The 20,567-nt window shown below is 36.0% G+C and overlaps 1 protein-coding gene across 1 annotated transcript in view; it reads left to right on the forward strand.

Annotated features, from left to right (window-relative positions):
- Positions 1–20,567, forward strand: part of RNGTT (RNA guanylyltransferase and 5'-phosphatase) — a 202,787-nt gene that overhangs the window by 34,561 nt on the left and 147,659 nt on the right. Inside the window, exon 9 of the mRNA XM_074819582.1 lies at positions 16,071–16,206. Within this exon, the coding sequence (XP_074675683.1) occupies positions 16,071–16,206 (136 nt within the window). The remainder of the gene's footprint in view (positions 1–16,070; positions 16,207–20,567) is intronic.

Consider the following 20,567-nt stretch of genomic DNA (forward strand, 5'->3'; position numbering starts at 1 on the left):
TTGTTAAATACCTGCATTTTATTCCTGCAGTATTAGTTTTCACTAGAGGTTTCATGGTTGAAGCCTTTGTTTGTAGATTGTCTTAACTGACATGTAGTGTCAGTAATTTCATTGAGGGCTTTTACTTTTCTCCAAAGGCTTTTGCTATTCCTAGATTTCAACGGCAGCTGAACTTTCACCCTTCTGGTTTAAGAGCTGTGGTGTTGGTGGGTTTTTTGTTCGTTTGTTTGTTTTTTAGTGGTAGAACAGTGTATGTTTTCTTGCTTCTTTAGTATTATATTTTTCTACCCATAACTTCAAAAAAAAGTATTTCTCTGAATGAAAGAGCATTACTTATCATCTTACATTGGCTAAATAATGTGAAATTGGTTAGTTAAGTTATTTAACAGTGATTCTATACATTTTTTTGAAATTTACTGGAGAAGTATCTTACACACTTTTGTAAATATGTGGGTTCTGAGTCTGGTTTGGGTCAAAACTCATACTTTTCCATTCTCTTGGAGTCCTGAGTTCAAAATCTTTTGACTTACTCTTGCTTAGTCTGTCCTGATTTGCAGCATTTGTGCCTACACCGTGGTCTTGGTTGTTCTGTGCCTGGTTTCCAGAGCCCTTGTTCCGTGAGCATTGGGAACGCACACCTCCTTGTTCTCGCTCCAGCTTTCCTTCCGGAGCATGTTCACTCCAGAGGAAAATGCAGTATGAACAAATACTTCTCCCCTCCTGTTCATAAATGCCTACGTGTAAAGATGTGTACGCTTGCATCTCAGGTTTAGACAAACGAACTTTTAATTTAAAGAGCGTTGAAGCTCATTTAACATTGGTTCTCTTCGGAAAAATAATTTCTTTGTGCCAGCTATTTGTATGTATGCAAATATTATATGTAACTCCATTCTGGGGAAAAACACCTATAAAATCATATTGCTTTAAATTATTATTATAATTTAAAAAAAAAAAATCACTCAAGTCTGCAGCTATTCTGACTGGTTTGGTGTGAATTTTTTCCTGTCTATTTATTGGAACAGTTGTCAAACCTCTGGTGTCTTAAAAAGAATTCTAATACTAATCTATTCATAAGGCACAGAAATCCAAAGGGCAAATTTCTCTACTAAAATCGTGCCTTTTGGCTTTGTTGAGGTGGAATGTATGTTGTATGTTAACAGTAGCTACAAGGTATGTACAGCTTTACAAATACCTCCAATTTTGTAGTGCTGTGTTTCCAAAATAATAGTTGCTATCTGAATAAGATAATTGAAAGAGTATGTTCAAGGCATACAGTATGACTCTGTTATCAACTTTGTACTGTAAAGTGATTAACCCAGGTGGTTAGCGGCTAGCTGTATCCCTTGATATGTATCTCATTAATACTCTTTGTAGCAGATGTTTGTTCTAATGAGTGGAGCTGAATGTTCAGACAGGAGTAGGGTTGATAAAGTAATGAGACACCAGTTTTGAAAAAAAGGCTGTTACCACTAAGAATAATAAAAAGCTTTAAAATGTCTGTGGAATAATTCAAATTAATATAATCAAACAGGACTAGGTTTTATAATGGTAAAATGTGACCTGAACTAAATGCAAGCTATTAAGGGGTGTAAGTTATTTTCCTACATTTATGTGAGTACCTTTTTATTTTTCACATCTGTACACATGCAGTTTAAAAAAAAAAAAAAGAAATATGATCATAATAATATGGCTGTTCAATTATGGTAAGGCAGCAATTTAAAAAAATGCAGAACAGGTAGTTCTTGCCAAAGGCTATTATATTTGAAAAATATTCATGCAAATTTGATGGCTTGCAGATATCTAAATGCGAACCAGTAGATACTGAATGTAAAGCAGCTCTTTGAGAATTGCTGCTAATTGTCTAAAAGGTGTTTGTAACAAAATAGGAACATCTCTAAGTTTGTTTTTTTTTTCATGATTAGCAAATTACATTTTAGAAAAAAGGCCTGTTGCCTAAATACTTCTCATTTTGTTGGTATCATAATACAAAATAAAAACAGTAAATCTACACGTAACTATATGATAAAACTAGTGGCCAAATTTTTGGATTATGTTTATTAATCAAATAATTTTGATTTATCCAATACTTACTGTATTATCAAACTTGTGATAGCTTCCAAGGTTTCTTTAGTTTAGCTTTTTGTACAAATTGAAGAAAATACCTGTTTTTGTTAAGAACTTTAAAATTATCAATAGTTGCAGCTTCTTCAGAAACGTATTTGTGACCATTACTTGAAAGAAGTCTACTGGGTGTGTTTTAAGGTAAGTTTTCATGCATGTTGTTAAAATGTAATGAAGACAAGGTAAAAGTTTTTCCCTGAATTTGCATAGCTAAATACTTTTTTCTTTCCCTATTCCTTCCCCTTCCTTTCCTATTCTTTCCCCTTTCCTATTCTTCCTATTCTTCCCCCTTCTTCCTATTCTTCCCCCTTTCCTATTCTTTCCCCTTCCTTTACATGATGAATCTTACATTCATAACTGAGAAATTGCAGATTCATAATATGAAAAAGTTATCCAGAAGTCATTTGTGACAAGAGTAACTTGTGAAAAGGTGATGATTGCTAAAGAACAGCTCTAAAAAAATGGAGAAAACTGAGAAACAGATTTTTTGTTTTAGAAATTAAGCAGCCCAAAATTAGGTGGCAAGGAAGAAAAATGGTAGCCTGTCTGTGAAGGATTAAAGAAGAGATAGTTGAATGGGTTCATGAAAAAACTATTATCCATGAGAGACAGGAGGAGGTTAGAGAGAAAGTTGGGATAATAATGTGAACAAAGGACAGAGAAGATTGGAGAGTAGGACTAAACCAATTAAAACACATCTATGCACTTGAGAACTCATTATTAAGAACAAGAGACTGGCTTGTCATGAAAGCAGATCTAGAGAATGGAAAGATTGTCTCCTGGGAGCAAAGATATTAATGTGGAGTTGAACCTGAAGGAGACTCTGTTGGGAATGAAATAGAAGCCATAGATTAATTTTCAGATTGGTACAAATGACATGTCCAGATTCTCATGGATGTGGAATTTTATGCCCAGTAGTGGAAAATGCCCGAAGTGGAGGTTTACACAATTGTGGATTCTTTCCTAATTTAGAGGAGAGGGACAAAAATGTTGGATGGTGAGATTGGACAGATGGCTTCGGAAATGGTGCTAACAGGAAAGTTTAGGGCTGTTAATCGCTAGAAAGCATTTGTGAGTAAAGACCTTTTTCAAGGTATGAATAACCCCTTTCTGGACACCCTACTTTCTGACCCTAGGTGTCTAGTGAATAAGTGAATTATTATATATTGTGTTTTGAGTGTCCTGTCATTTAGTCATGTTTAGAGTTATACAGGATTATGGTCTTGGGGTCAGGAAGGAGCATTTGCCTCCTGATAGGATAGCTTGAAGAACCTGCAGGAGAATCATCTGAGTGCTTTTAAACCACACCTTTCTTTCCTTTCCTTTCCCTTCCTCTTCTTCCCACTTATCTTAAGAAATAGACAAATATTTATCAGTTTTGCACCGTTGGTTGGTAATGCTGTGTATCCCTTCCTCTGTGGTTGGGGCACGTTTCTGTGGTCTGAAATTTTAAAGGACTGAAATATTCAGGGTTTGAACATGTACTAAATGGACTTTTCAGGACCAAATCAGTTTTTTTTATAGGAGTGACAAGTTTTATGAACAAGTGGGCTTAATTCAAGTGTTTTGATTCCAAGTCAAATGAGCTTTATTCAAATCATGTGCTTATGTAACTATCAGGAATGGGCAAAACCTCAACTGTGGAGTGGTAATTATACATTGTTCGTGTGTGTAGGACAGCTACTCTTGTTATTATTGTCATTGAATATCTCAAAGTAGTAGTTGTAAGCGTTTTCCTATTATTCCCATGAAACTGTCAAAATGGGATGGTGTTTAAAGAGAAGACTTGGAACAAAAACCTAAAAGGGTAAAGTGACTGTTGTTATTCCCCTATTCCTAACTCTGCACTGTTTTGTTGCATGTTACGTTTTTAAGGTCTTTGGGTGGGAAATGCAGATTTTGTTTACATGGCATAGTCCCTCATGGTCCTTCTTTATAACTATTTTAACAAGTTCTTTAAGAGAAAATAAGCTCGTCCATTTTTAAACTAGTTCTATAGTTCTACAACTGGAAGAACCTTGGTTTAGGTTCAGCCTGGAATCCACATAGGATTTATTTCCATGTGGGCTTTATTTTGAATAATAATTGGAGATGGCATACATTTTGGCTGGAAATTGAAGTTGTGAAAGTTATTGAAATGGTAGTAATAAAGCTTTTCCTCCCCCTCCAGTCAAGATTAAAAGCTATAAATAGCTTTTATAGACTACAGTAGTGATCAGTTGTTAGGAACCTGCAGTTTAGCTTTTAAGTGTGTAATGATAACATAATGTCAAGCTTCTGCAAAAGTATGTAATGGTCACATATGATTCTGGATTATAATGTATAAACTACCTTTCTGATAATTGCTGAGAAGAGCAATTCATAGATGTTAACCACTCTAAACAGCATTTCTCTTAATTTTCTGAAAAAGCAGATGCTCAATTCATTGTTTTATTTCATGTGTTTAGGTAGGAGGGGAAGAGAGGATGGGATGGGGAGGCAGGAATGATGTGTTTTGAGACTAGAAAGTTGAGGTTTTAGTAGCTCAGATGTAAGTCTTTGTTCACTCTATATCTTAATAATTATCCCTTCTAGTTGTGTTGGGCAATAAATTTAGGATTACAAGATTGATACCAGCCAGTTTCCCACAGCATTAGAACCCATGAATATTGCATGCTTACTTTTTATTTGAGGGTGCAAAAAAACCCCTTTAAGCTGAGGTAAGATGAAAGGCACTTTCTGCATATTTAGCGTATCCCCTATCTCAAGGTAAAGACACTCTAGCTCAGGGTGAAGAAGGTCTAGCACAAGGTGGCCCCATCATTTCCACCTGTTGACATGTTGTCAAAGGGCATGTCATCTTTTTCTCCTTTTTTACCTATTGTACAATGAATGGGAGCATGCCTAGACTTTGGTTCACAGACTGACAGCAGAAAATGAGTTGTCAGATTTTGATAGCCAGCCTCATGGGTGTCCCTGGCTAACTCATTGGTTCTGTTTAACTATATCGATTATGAACCGGGAGAGGTCTCTCTTGATTGAGAGACTGTAGGTCAAACGAGGCAGCACAGAGTGTCGTAAGGAGTTAGACTAATATCTGGAACTATTGGGTATAAATATTGTTACTCCTAAGTTCCCAGAAGGCAGTATTATTTCAAGTAGGGATGTATATTATAGACCAGGTCTGTTGGGCTAGGTTGAAACTGTTTTTAATCTTAATGCTGCATTTTGAGTGGGTGGTTTGGGGTGGGTTTTTTTTTGGGGGGGGGGGGGGGGGTGAGGGGGGTGTGTGGTGCTGCTGGTGTATTTATGTATTTATTTATTACAAAGGCACATCCGTATCACTTTGCTTCTTCTCACCTCTCCCAAAGTCTGATTTTAATTTGACTCAATGTGGAAGAATAAATGAATAAATAGGTGTGACAGAACATGTCATCCTCAGTCTGGATCCAGACTGACTCAAACGGCCAAGGAAGGCACTCTTACTGAAGGGTGTGGTTTCTCATTTATATGTACCTGCAACATTGTCAAGACTGAAAGACTGAAAAGAAGTGGTAGAATGAAGCTGTTGTTTTTGTGTCCCTTTCTTAACTTGTTAAGGAGCACTGCTGATATGATACCATACAGAAGGTACATTTTGTGAAGTAGCAGGCTTGATGCTTCACAGTTTTGAAGCCTTTTGACAGCTCACAAAGTTTTACGGTCGCATTTCTGAGCTCTTTGAAAAGTACCACTTAACTAATTATTCATATATAACTATTTGAATATTTGGACAGATTGTCTTCTAAGCAAGCTCTTTTGTTTATTTATAAATAGTTAATGCATTAAAATGCTTATTATGTAACTTGTGCTATGAATACTAATCTGAGAGTATTCAACTGTAGTCCTAAAATGTTCTAATTAGATGAAGATAAATGGTGTGCCTGCGTGTGTACCTGATGTTCAAGCGACAAGTATCAGTGATTACTGGTTTATTTATTTATTTATTTTCCTCTCTCCCAGACCACTTTTAATAGTGGAACAGCATGTCCTGTGCTGCTGGTTCTCTTGGGGGGATTACAGGCGCATCCATGAAGTGTAATGACTTAAGCTTATTCAGGGAAGAATGGCAGTCGATTTGTAAAATTTAACTACACAAATATCTAGGGCAGCCCTTTTCCTTGGAGCTGATCTGTGAGCACAAATGGCAGTTGTGCTCTTCTGTGGCTTGTGCCTGTGCTGTAGACAGAATTGACCTAGCATAGGTTCTGGCGTAAATCAGTCCAAAGTTAAGGGAACCTCCTTTTTTTCAAAGCTGTGATACTCTTTTCTTGACTGCTATGTTACGGGCCTCCATGAGAGATGTTACGGTTCTCTTCTTGGGGAAAGAAGGAATGTAACTACTTGTCATCTCATGCTAAATTAATTTGTTTTTTCTTTCTTATACCATTGTGTAACTGTTGCTTTGCTTTGCTTTTTTTTTTTTTTTTTTTTTTTTTTGAGCCCATTGCTCCAGGCATGAATTCCCTTCTAAATCTCCAAGATACTTTGAGACTAAAATTTGTGGATGAGGGATGGAGTCAAGCAAGTTCAAGCAAACTTGAAGCTCAATATCTGCAATAAATAATAATAATAAATTATAAGAGAATTCAGTAGTTCAGTCAAACTTGAGATATAATTTGTTCCATTAATCTTACAGCTTTCAGAAAAAGTAATCAGAACATCATACTGTACAGTTGTTTTCCAATAGTGTTTCTCCCTCTAATGTAGAAATATACTTTAATATGTACTTAACCACTTAGTATCATTAAAATTTGGGTGGAACAAAGAGAATCTCATATTTAAAATAAATCTGTTAGTATCCAGATTCTGTTACTGGGTCATATGTTTTCTAGCTAGTTAATTCTTCCTTTGTTTTACACCAGATATGTCATAATGCACTGTAAGAACTCTTCAGTATATAGTAGTTGTAGATTAATTTACCCTTTGTTGGAGGTCAAGTAATGATAACAAGGCGACTTCAAATTTAACCCATAAGTTTTAATATCCTTTTAGAAATAAAGAAACAAAATCCCCACAGCACTATGTTTTAATTAAAACCCTGGAAGGCAGTCAAGAAAAACACTGTAACTGGATAGTGTTTTTTAACCTTGCTAAATTCTTGGTTTTACCAGCTCTGTTGCAGAGTTTCACAATCTGATAATGTTTAGATAGAAAGTGTGTTTTGGTTTTGAACATTGGTTTTGAATTTGCCATCTGTTAAATTAATTAAAGGCATCTTTATCCTTGATTTATGAAACAAGAAAAACTGAAGCTTGAACTCAGTCTAAACTAGGATACTTTATTAGGAGAAATGATACCAGTTTCCAACTACTTAGGCATTTTTTCATGCTCTATGGTATTACTGTTATCTCCTTTATGCAGAAACTGACTTCCCTGTTAATGCTCATGCACATAGTATCCCAGGTGAGGGAATACCAATAAATTCTATAATGATGCAATGTTATTTCTGTATTATGCACCATCCTATTAGTTATGTGACCTAATGATTTGTTTGCTGGGTTTTTTTGACTGCAGATGCATTTCTGTCCTCTCATTGACCTCTAAAAAGTAGCTGCTATATTAGCTTTCTCAGCCGAGTTAATTTAGAATATTGTAAGGTGGGAAGTCTGGTCATATCTCTCTCTTCCTGCCTGTGTCTTGGTACCTTTTGGATATGAAAACTTGCATTGTTTGTTACTGTAGTTTGGGACATTCTGAAGATTTCTGTAGTAAATGTCATCTGCAGATTCACTGCCTCAATTTTGATGATTTTCAGGGTCATGACAGTCACAAAAAAAATTTCTCTGGACCTTGGATTGTCAAGGGGAGCAAATGAAAAGGGAAACTTGCATTGAGTTTAAAGGAGAGTGGTGGCAAGCAGAAACAAGGAAAAAGAATATCGTGTTGAATGAGAGAACAGTGGAGGAGACTGATGAGTAGTAAAGATTATGGAGACGTGTATAAGCTGTGGGGTATCTGTTACCCTGCAGTGGTAACTTGTGCAAATGCAGGGAATACCACCTTCATGAATTTTGTGGAAATGAAGTTCTGTGTTCACAAATAAGCAGGATAAATTGATGAATATCAATTCATCAATACCTGGAGGTATTTAAAAGACTAGATGTGTAAATGTGGCACTTAGGGACATTGTCAAGTCCACCACTAAACCGTGTTAGGTTAACGGTTGGACTCGATGATCTTAAAGGTCTTTTGCAATGTAAATGATTCTATGATTCTTTGAATATCAAAATTAAGCATAGCCCTTTCATTGTGATACGAGGTGATCAATAAGACAAGAAAATTGCTTTTTTTTTCCATACTAGTATCAAGTCAGGGTAGCAGTAGCTTGAACAAGTGATTCAGGACGTGAAGCTGGATATTGGTAACCTTCTAATTTCTCATGAAATTAGACGTTGGTGTAGCAGATATGCTAGAATAACTTTCTTGACTGTAGCATGAGTATCGGAAAGCATTCCTTGTTTAGGAAAGATGCAAAATAAAGTTTGAGGGATAACATTTGATATTCATAATAGCTGAAGGATGAAAAAATGTTACGGAGTTCAAGTTTTTAAAAAATCGCTACAGGATTATTAAGGTAAACTTCTGGGTTACTGCTGAATCTGCTGCAGATACTCAATCTGATCAGAGTTGTTACTATGAACATACTAATGCAAGTTGAGTGTCTAGATCTCCATTGATATAATAAGAGTTTAGCCTACACAGTTATTAAAGCCGAGGGAACTATTAATTTCACCCTAAAGTAGACACCTTACAATGATGAAACTTAATCGGAAGTCGAGTTCTACCCTCTTTTGAGGGTGGAGAATTGGTGGAGGATTTTGACCAGTGACAAATCCAGGTGCTTCAGAACGTAGTAAGAGATACATGAGAAACATTTACTTACTAAACAGCGGGCTAGTAACACAGTATTTTAATATTGAGGGAAAAAAAAAAATCTTGATTGTAGAAGATAAGTTTAGGTCATTGATGAAAAGGCTGTGTTTTAAACTTAGAACATTATGATTGTAATGAGGAGATGTAAAAATAGATCAGTAATGCAGGTTCTCTTTCCAAAATGATAGATTTGGATCAATTAAGGGAAATAGCTAATGGAATCAGAAGGACTGAGGAACACAGTCGGCAGTATAGATGAGGAATGGCATTTCCTCCGAGTTCAACCATTTTGGTAGGAGTTTGAATGTAAAAGGAATACAGTCTTTTTTGACACAGGAGTAGTGGTAGGTCTCACACTTCTGGACTTTGACTATAGAAACTGAGGCTAATGAAGATTGCTAAAATTGTAAGATAGGTAAGGAATAGATTGAAAGAAAATGGCAGTGGATTGTTTAGGAAGCAAATATATAGAAAGCCACAAGTGGAGATCCTGAATATTAATTTTATATTGTCATTAAGAATTTTGAAACGGAAAACAAGTATGTTCTGACAAACAAATGAGGGAGACAAGCCACTGAATTCACTGAGGAGCAGAATAATAAAACTGGAAGGATATTTAGTTGTAGAAAATGCAAGGCAATGAATAAGAAATATTGGAGCTGGAGGCTCTTAATTGGAAATGACTGTCAGTCAGAATCTAAAGGGGGTTTTTTTGGTTTAAAATACTGGGGAGACTGTTGATGGCAGAATTTAACCTAGAAGTATGCAAGAGAAATATAAAGTGTTAGTATATTCAGAGCAGACTAACTTCCAAGGGCCTGTGTGTGTCTTTTTAAAAAATTTTATTTAGAATTTTACATAATTCTACAGCTTCTTATGTGTAGCAGTGTTTCTTGCTGGCTCATATGGAAATGAAAACACATGTAAAAGTTTGAAAATGGTGTTTGTGACAGAGCTGTCACTGTGCTGATTGAAAAGACATTGTTTTCCTTTTGTTTATACACTGATAATAATGAGTCTTCACACAACTTCCTGTGTTAGTGTCCCTGTATCCAGGCTTTATCATCCTTCAGGAGACATAGTTTGAAGCAGCAACCACTGCCAGCAGCAATTAATATAAGAGAAGAAAGCAAGCTGAGCCTTCCCCATTTATTGGGACTTTTGGGTGTATTGCTCCATCTGCCACAGGCCAACTTCAAACTCGTCTAATTTAAACTGTTACTCTAGTTCCAGCACAGTCTGGATTCAGGCCAGGACATGAAGCTGCAGTGGCTTAGTGACACAGATAGATGATCTCCTGCTGTCAGTGGATAGAGGGCAGTCATTAATATTCATTCTTCTGGCCTTTTCTACAGTGTTTGATGCATCTGGCCAGAAGTTGATGCTGTCTTGCCAGGAGGGAATGGCAGGGTCCAAAGTAAAGTGCTCAAGTGGCTTGGCCTCATCCTGGGTGATCGATCTATGGAGTGGTGACATGCTCATGATTTTGAAGTGTTGCCAATCATAAAAGGAAATTAAGAAATTGAAAATGATATCTGCAACAGGATTTCGTTGTTGCCTCTGCGTCAGCGAACATATTAGTGATGCTAATTGCTATTCTGAGTTGGGTAATGCTTATTTGTGTGGGAGGGCAGCGCTTTCACAAGACTGAATTCTAGGCTGTGTAATGAACTCCCCTGGGAATGGAGAGCTGCTGTGTATTTTGCACTTAGAGTTGATGATGGAATTTCTTACATTTTGCATTCTTTAATATGATAATACAGACACAAGCATATTTTAAAAGAGAGAAAAAAAAAGCAATGATGACGATACTGTGTCAAAATAAATAATCTTCTTTGATATAACCCATTTAAAGAAATACTGTGAGGCAAAGAAGGCTCCTACAGGAGCTGAATTTTTAAGCTTCCTTTAAAAAAATATTTCTAACCCATTTGCTACTTGTAGATTTTTTCAGAAAATTAATTTTGTGTTGAACTTGAACTTGGAAGATGAGGTCTCAGTTTGAGGAAGCTGTGCTATGTTTTTTTATTATACTTAAGATTTTAGAAGTCTTATAAAGTACAAAATCAACATATGTAACCTTACTGCTGGGATAGTTGCTGGGATTTTGGCTGAGGGAAATAAGTTAAACGTAGGTAAGGCGTATCATAGAATTGAAGTCAGTGGCAAAACTTCTGGAACTTCTAGATCAATTTCACCATAAATGTGTTTTGGCAAGCGCTATGCTGAATGTGAGGTGCTGTGTTTTGGAGTGTTTTCAAAGCCAATTTTGTGAATCCTAATAAGCTGGGAAAGAGAATAGAGGCTGCAAGCTCTGGTGGGTGCATTATCGGATTTGGAGCTTGGGAGACACAGTTCTGTTCTTGTTCCTGACTGTGAATGACTGTAGGTTGAGGGAGACCAAGTAATTTTCCTTATTTTGCCTTAAATAATATTTTCCTGTAATGTACTTTCAAATTTAATGGTGAAAACCACTGAACATCCACATAGAGGAAATACCTTGGTTTTAACTTAACATTTTCAATGTAGCTCAAGTCAACTTCAGAACTTAAAAAAATAAAACAAAACAAACAAAAACCCCAAACCCCAACAAAAACCTACCACCAACCCCAAGCAAGCTAAACTAAAAATGGAAGTTTAATAAAATCATTCTTCTAGCATGTATTTTGGGCCCAACTGATGTGGACTGCAAGAACAGGATATATGTGGAGGCAAATGAGCCTTTGAATCAGTTGTCTTTATTTGGATATGCTAAAAATAATTGATTTCCAAAGAGAAAACTTTTCAAGATGGTATTTGGGGGTTGACATTTTTTAAAGTTTAAAGATTAAAGTTATTAATACTCTGGTAGGTGATTTGAAGATGTGCTTGTCTAATGCCAAGAGCTGTAACTCTTTGCTAATGTAATTTTCATCCTGTTTCCTGAATTATCGTGTTAATACTGATGTCCAATTAGAATTAATAACAGACCTTGCCTCGGGACCAGAAGTGGATGAAAAGTAGCTTCTAATGAAACTTCAGATTTTAACATTTCTGTCACTAGATTTTTTATCTGCTTGTGAGATTAATCTGTGTGGACACCATGACCCTTTTTTCTTTAACTCGCTCATCAGAACTGTTGTTGCAATGGAAACTGGCTGTTTTGTAGGGGTTGGATTGGCAGTTTGAAGAGATGATATTTGTCGTTCAAACAAAATTCTCAGCTTTCATGTACAGTTATCAAAGGTGAACGAGCAGTTCTGTTACTGCTCTTATTGCTGCACCACTCTTGCTCTTTTATTCACTTGTCTAGTTTTAAATTCAGACTGAGCCATCTGATACAGGACCTTGTCATCTTGTGTACTTGCACAGAATCTAATACAATGGGGTCTGGTTACTAATTAGAGCTTTTGGGTGCTCACACCATAGAGATAATTAGTAATAAATGTACAGCTGTAACAGCAAGTAGTGTTCACAGTATGCAATACAATGCATGACAGTTAAGCTCCTATGTGCTGTTTTAGTTCCTGTTGAATATATTTGAGAAATCATCATTCTTCCTTCTTTGCCGATGTGGTATTGCCCAGAGGCATGCTCTCTATCTGGTGTAAGTGCTTATGCTGCTAATACCTTAATTAACTACTTAAAATATAACTGGTCAGGGCACATCCAAATAATATTCAGAAAAGATCAGCAGTCTACAAGATTTCTCCAGGAAACCTTGAAGTGTCATCTAGAGAAGACATAAAGCTTGATGTTAAGCACATGAACTTAAAACTTTTTGAGTTAAACAAACAAACAACCCCAACCAACCAGCCAAAACCCCTCATTAATTAATAAATTCAGTTTCACCAAAACCTTGGCATGGTTGTGTATCTCTTTTGCTTCTTGCACATTTTCATTTATCAGCTGCTCATAGAATGCTTCTGGTTGTACCTGTTAGTTAGAATTTATGGTATAAACATCTAACAGTGACAAATATTAAAAAGAGAAAGAAATCATGGAAGAAGAGTTAGTGCTGTGGGTTGCAAAAGAAGGTAACTCGTCGCTAGTGGTTGGTGGGTTATCCAGCTACCAACTCTTAAGTCAATTTCCATAGATTTTGTTTTGAGTGAAAAATCTAGAGAAGGTGGTGGTGTGTTAGGCTTAGTTTTGATGTCAGGTAACAGATTTTGGTGAAATCTTGTGTGTTTAAACCTGTAGCTGAAAACAAAGCAAAAAACCTGTTTGTGTTATTTTGGTTTTTTTTTTTCGAAAGCAGTTGGAAGATATCTTATTGCACCACATTTGTAATGATGATTCAAGTATGGTGTTTTTAAGTGCTAGATCTCTTGAGGCATTAGATGCTATTTTGTCATTGAAGCAAGTTACAAATGAAAGCATGTACTTAAAACAGCAGTGAATATGGGAGTGCAGGGATGGCCAATTAAGCTTACTTATAAAATTAAAAGTTGTGTGCATAAGTTTTGTTTTTTTTCTATTACTTACACACCTCTTCTTCCCTCCCCATACTTTCTTTAATTTTTGAGAAAAACACAACATGCTCTTTCTAATTAGTTTTAGTTTTGAATGAATTTACATGGTTTGAAAAATTAATGTTGTCTGTAGATTATTACTGCGTCTGAAGTACTGGCTCCAAGTTATCTAGTTGAATGTATACTGAATTATTTTTTCCATAAAAGCATCTCATGTGCAGCTTCCAGCTCTCCTAATGTTGCATTGATTTAATCTACTCCTCTCCCTCTCCCCCCTTGAGGTTTTCTGCTCATATATGTCTTTTTTTTTTTTTTTTTTTCAACTGATACATAACTACTTGAAGTACTCATCTTGTGTGTGGAGAAACATTAGTTGAGCTGATCTATAGTGAATTATGATTATAGTCATAATACTGAAAGAAAGTGTTTAAGCTGCATGGGTGGTACTGTGTTTCTGTAGTCAGATCTACTGATTTCTAAAGGCCAGATCTGTGCAGACAACAGGGCAGCTGCCTGCAGGGTTTCTGGGGGATGCTCGCTGCTTTGCTTTGACAGCAGAGATTCTGTGGGCATTACTTTGAAGAGCAATGGTGAATTTTAGGAAAGAGTACTGATACTTGTTATTTCTTCATGACCAGGACTTATGAAGGAGAAATAGATGAATTATGAAAAGTACAGGTTTTTTTTTCCCCCCAACATAGGTCCAAAGACTTTTACAAGTATGAAAAGTTCTTTGCCGAATGAGTCTTCAAAATATGCTTGCTTGCTTTCAAAATACTCTGGTGTGGATGGTGAAACTCCTGTAATCTTTTACTTCTAATCAAGTGTTTCCCTATTCTGTGCTGTCAAAGAAACTGTACTGCAATCCAAATGGGTTAGTTGCTCTGGGAAGATTTGTGTTCGTTCCCTATTTATATCCGAGGGTATTCAAGAACATAAATGTTGTGAACTTTTAGAACAATTAACTATCTTGACAACTGGTAGTGCTCCTATTTTCTCTTTTTGGATTTCTGTGATTTTTGACTTTTCTCAGTAGAACTTCTGTAATAACACTTGTGTTTTTAGCATGTCTGGGTGCAAGGTGAAATGAAAGGATCAGTGAAAGAAAGCTGAGCTTAGGGTCATGCTCTCAGTTTTGGTGTGGACCACCAATATGGTTATGGCATGATCAGGCATAAGTTCAATTATAGAAGCTCAAGTGGTTATTAGTAAAACTGACATAACTGAGGTTTGACTGAGACACCGAACATGGACTTACTTTTGAATCGTCATGTCAGCTTTGTCTCTTGTATGCTTGTTTTTTCCACTGCTTTTAAGCTGTGGTGTTTCCTGTCTGATCATTCACTCACATCTTGATAATTATATTGTTCTTTTCACTGGTCTTACTAAGTGCAATCACATCTTGTTGGTTCCAAAAAAGCACTTTTCTGGTCTTTTTTGCTCTGCCAACCTTCTGAGCCCCACAACAGTTTCTATCTTCCTTTACCATATCAGAATCAAGCTGCTAGTCTTCGCTTCCAGCTGGTTGTGGTATATGCTCAGCACCTTTATTAGTTCTCATTCACTGCCAAGATGTTGACTTGTTGCATCTGGCCTTTGATACAGCTTTCTTCGCTTTATGTTCTGCAGTCAGAAGGTGCACTCTCCTAGGCTGCTGCACAAGTTTGAGAAGACCTTTGTTTGTGCAGCTGCCTTGTTATTATTCCTGAAACTCTACTTTAGTATTCTGGTTGCAAAGATCAAAGAAAACTTTACAAAGGTAACTTAGGTGTGTTACACCTGTTGCGCTGTTTAGCATCTCTTGTGTTTTTTTGTCTTTTTCACTACTTCTTTTCTTTCTGCTTGTTCACTCTTTTTTCTTGTATCCAGAGTGTTACCTCTGTATAGCAATCTTCTGTGGGATTAGCACAGAGAGGTCTAATTTAATGACTTGGTCTCCCAAGTACTGTCATAATGTAAAGAAATTTTTAGAAAATTTGGGTGCCTGCAACTGAATCAAGCTCACAAGTTGCTGGTGATAGTGTAGTAAGTCTTAGGTTTTTCTTTGTGTAAGAGGATTGTACCTTGGCTAAATTTGTCAATGTTTTAATGAAAAGTGGCTCAATAGTTAGCTGGGACTTTGCAGTACTGCAGTGTTAGATAACGGATGATAGACAGGAAGGGTGTTTCCATTGAATGAAACTCTGAAGATTTATACCAGGCAAAGTTCTGGTCCACTTAATAAAGGAAAAACTGGAATAAAAGATCTTTGGGCTGAATCTAACTGAATTAGCCACATGTATTTCTTACAGCATTAAAACCTCTGTTATTTTTAATATTCAGGCATCACTTTATCTGGACACAACAACATTTTTTTTTAATATAAATATATATATTCTGAACTTTTCTCTTTGAAATATTTTCTTTGTGATAAGTGCATTGAGCTAAATTATCTGCTTTCCTGAAGCAATAGATTTAAACTTTAACTGTAAAAAAAAATTCTAAAATGCCTTTTTTATGATGTTTATCATGATTTTTTTTTTTAGCACTTAGTATAAATTAAAATAGTAGCGGTCTAGAGGGTATACCTTTAAGTATAATATCTTAACATTGCTTTTGCAGGTACATGATGTTGATTGATGGGAAGAATGAAGTTTTTATGATTGATAGAGACAATTCGATTTTTCATGTATCTAATCTGGAATTTCCGTTTCGCAAAGATCTTCGCACACATCTGACAAACACTCTTCTGGATGGGGTAAGGAGCATACTGTATAATTATTGTAATAATACAGTACAATTTGCTTCTGTTCAGAAACGGGGCCAAATTTCTAGGCCTGGATCAGTGATTCATGGGATTTCAGGAGTAATAGATTCAGTCACTGGCTGAATGTGGGAATCACACTTCATAAGTCATTTCTTATCTACAGAGTAGCAGTGATGATTGCTCTGGGGGGGAGCTGTTTGTCTTTGCAATAAATGAAGGTATTGAGATGACATTCTCTGAATATGAGAAAAGGCTTGAAGAGAATCTAAAGAAATGATTGCAGATCCTCATCTCTTGTTATAGCTTTATATTTTGATACAGTAAACATGGTCAGTTTGATCCAGTTAATGTCAATATTTCTAAAATTTGGTAAAATTTTCATCAACTTTTGACAGACTTGTGAAGTGATGTCTTTGCTTTTGTCACTTTTATTTTCAGCTGATCTAAATTACTGACTGATTTAGAAATGGCTTAGTTATATTTGTTTAAAACATTTCTAAGTTGTCTTGCTAATTTAAATTATGTAAACTTGCCAATGAACTTTTTAAGCTGGTTGTAAAACAAACTGTAGAACTTCTGTATTTGTTGTTTGAAGGCTGGCATGGAGTATTCTTGGTAAACTTTTCAGAAGAGTAGCCACAAGAAGAGTTTATTCCTTTCTTGACCTTCCTATTTTACATGAGCAAAAGAACTTCATTAGCTCTTACATAAATACCTGTCAGTATAGATGAATGCAGTTTCCTGTCACGTTTCAGTAGCACTGGAGGCTCTCTACATTGCTGTAGCTCTTGTTTGCTGAAGTACTGAATATCTGGGATGATCTTCCCTACTAGTCTTCTGAAGCCTAATGCACCTTTCTGATACAGGAGACCATACTGTCATCGTTAACTTTCTTTCCTTTCTCAGGCCTTTGTTGTTAGTATCCTTCTTGAAATGTCACTTCTGTGACTGATCTGTCTTACTGAGCACACATTTACATGAGAAGCATGTATAAATTGAATCTGTGAGGATAATTATTGCAAGGAACAATGTACTATCTCAGGGACAGAGAAGCAGATAATGGAATATTTTCCACCACCTCTGCTTCACTGAAAAATTGAGAGCATAATGCAAGAAATGCCATGCCATCAGCTCAAAAGTGGTTGCACAAGCTGTCATGTCTGGTAGGAGCCTCTTCAGCCAGGCAGCCTTCTAATGATGTACATAATAATGTTCTTAATGACATACATTAGTTTCCATACTGTTGAGATAAAAAGCCTGGTACTGTTTTTTCCACCTGCTCTTTCTAAGGCTCTTGAGAAAGTAATGGCTTGCCAGTGTCCGTATGGTGCAGTCCTAGGTGTTCTTCAGGGAAACTGCTGCTCTTTTTTTTTTTTTTTCACATTTCAAAACAGATGATTTAATAAAGGTGGCTAATATGAACATGGTGGAAGACAGGGATGCACATATGTTTAGATATGTGCATAAATGTGGCAGTGGGACATGGGAGAGGGGCTCTGGTGTGTTGTGTTTCCCCAGATTTATAGTTTAAGTCTCTTAAGAATAAATGAAGTTCTCTCAGTTACCCAGGACATGAACTGTAACTTCACTTAATTTGCTGTTCTGTCAAAGTTTGGCTGTTATAGGGCATTTCAGTATTTCACTTCATCGTCATCAAATTAGTCTTACTATGATTTTTTTTTTTCCCCCCTGGTTTCTTCATGAAGTGAAAGCCAAAATACTTCTCATAGTACAGATTTTTAAATTTAAATTTATTTAAGTATGGTCAGTTAAAGAAAAAACCCTGTTGAAGGAAAATTTTTCTTTTCAATTGAAATTTCTTTCTGCAGCTTTGAGTATAAAATTTTCCTATTATTTGAAGCATCAGAACAGCTTAATTTTGTAATTGAGTATTTGTTTAACGTTAGTGCCAGATGATAATTTTCATGACTGTTCCTTTATTCTGGATATATGCATAATTTATTTCTTTTTTTTTTATCTATGGAAAGAAACATTCGGCTTTTTTTGTGTTAACGTATTTTACTGATTAGTGCCGAAGTACTGTTGAAGTCAAGTTTTTAATTACAGGTTGAAGTAGTTCATAGCTACTGCCCTCGAAGTAGCTTTCTCTCTTTCAGAGAATGAAAATACAGAATGAGGTAGCCTGACTGGCATTGCTTTACAGTAATCTTAAAAAGCATTAGAAAGAAGGAAAGATAGAACAGAGATATCGGTGCCATTCAGCTAAACAACTACTGATGTTAAGAATACAAAAGATTAGATAATTTTCCCTAACTTTATTTAGATGACAGTGTATATAAAACTTTCATAAAGGCAATTTCCATGAATTCAGTGATCTATTAACTTGCTTTAAGGCTTCTGGTATAAGCCTTTCATGTGGTTGTCTTTGAGAATTTCAAATGCATTTGCAGTTCACTTCGGGCTGAAATTACTTGCAAACAGTTCTTACTATAACGAATTAGGTCTTGGGTGATGAGAGATCTCCTGCAATACTCCGTGCTCATCTCCAGCTCTTCAGTTGTGATTGGTTTCATGGCGTAGAAGAAAGTTTTCTGCAAAGCTCATTAAAGCTGATTTGAATATTACCTACAGGTGACTAGTATAATATGAAGTATTCCTTTAGAAGCCATGTATTTTGCATCCATACTGCTGTCTGAGAGGATGCATGGATTTTTGTTCAAGTGTTTTGGCTGTCATGGAAGAAAACTAATTAGTTATTCTCAGGAATTTTCTTGGCATTCTGCTTAGGGTTATAACAGTTGAGTAGAAAATGTATTCTTAGGGTTGAAATACTTTTTACAATTGTAATACAATTTTGTATATATTTTATTTATATATAAAATATGGTTCCCACTTGGAAGACTTAGGAGAACCAAGGACTCCAAAAGTGGAGAGCGAGATTGAAATTGATTTATGTTTTTGTATCGGTACAGATCTCACTTATTCGTAAGCTCTCTCAAAAATGGCATAATTTAAAACTTTGAGTTTACAAAGGCTGATACTTTGTGCAAAATACATTTTTCTCTTTTTTTTTTTTAAAAAAACCTCTTTTCATTCCTGAAATACAGCAGTGACTAGAACTGTGTTAAAGGTAAACGGACAAAGGAAAGGCAAGGCGCAGGAGAAAAAGGAACAATAAACAGGTGTGTCATTAGATCTGATTCCATACTCTGTGTCAACAAAAAATGCATTCTGCAAGTGGCTGGTAAAATGAGATCTTTTGCTTTATGATTAAATTTTGGATTATTTTAAGTCTAAGTTGCTTGCTAGATATGTGTGATTCAAGGGGGGGAAAAAAAGTCTGTGAACTGTCAGTCCAGCTTTGTTCTTTTGGTACTTTTCCAGCTAGAACCTCTTAGTGCATTTGCTGTTTTTAATATGCTGTAACACTATGCTCTGTAGCACCAGGAGATTAAGAAAAGGAGATGAACACCAGCACAGTTTTGCCAGATTACATCAACGAAACTGGCCATTGGATCTTGTTCTGCAAACCTGCAGATTAAGCTAATATCTAAACTAGCAGCTGATGGACAAGTGGTAAAGATTGTACTTACTAGCAGTGGTAATTTTAAAACACACAATAGTGGCTGTAAATCTTCATGGGGTCTATAAAAGGAAATGCCTGGATGCAGGTGCATCTTATGGATACTTTAGTATTCTGTTATCATGTCATGTGAGTGGTTTTGTGTTTAAGTTTTTAGTTACCTAAAAATTGGCCTAAATATAGCCTTAGAGTCTCACGTTATTACTCAGAGCAGAATGAGTGAGTTTGAATGTGATCAGTTCTCAAATACTACATTTTCCCAACAGTCTCTGAACTTGCCTTTGAGGTCTGTTCCCTTTTTTTCCATTCTCATAATTTCAAGGAAGATTCTGAAATCGGACTGTTAAATAATGATGTGTTAGAGTATTTCTAATCTGAATCGCTCTTATGATCACTTTACAGCTTCTGTCTTATGACACTTGTATTGGCGTAACTAATGGAGCAGTGAATGTTGTTGTCATGATGGAGTTGAGCAGCGCAGAAATTTGTCATCTCTTCTTCTAAGGCATATTGTGCTATTGTTTATCTGCTCTGGTAGCTGGGATTTCAGTCTGGATGTGAAGAGAGAACAAGAGACGGGGAGGAAGAAAAGAAGTGAGGATGTGAGGAAAGAGGCTAGTTTGACCAATAATAGAGTCAAAAAGGTCTATATGTATCTGAAATAGAGAAAATGTTTCTTTATAAAATTAATTCTGTGTTAAAACTCAACATTCCAGTGAAGGTTTAAAAATCATTCTTGGTCCTCTTGGGTGTATTTCATAATTCTTCTTAAACTGAATGTTCAGAGATTCAGATTTTGAAAATTAGG

Source organism: Strix aluco, chromosome 3, assembly GCF_031877795.1.
Source record: "Strix aluco isolate bStrAlu1 chromosome 3, bStrAlu1.hap1, whole genome shotgun sequence".
Lineage (NCBI taxonomy): Eukaryota > Metazoa > Chordata > Aves > Strigiformes > Strigidae > Strix > Strix aluco.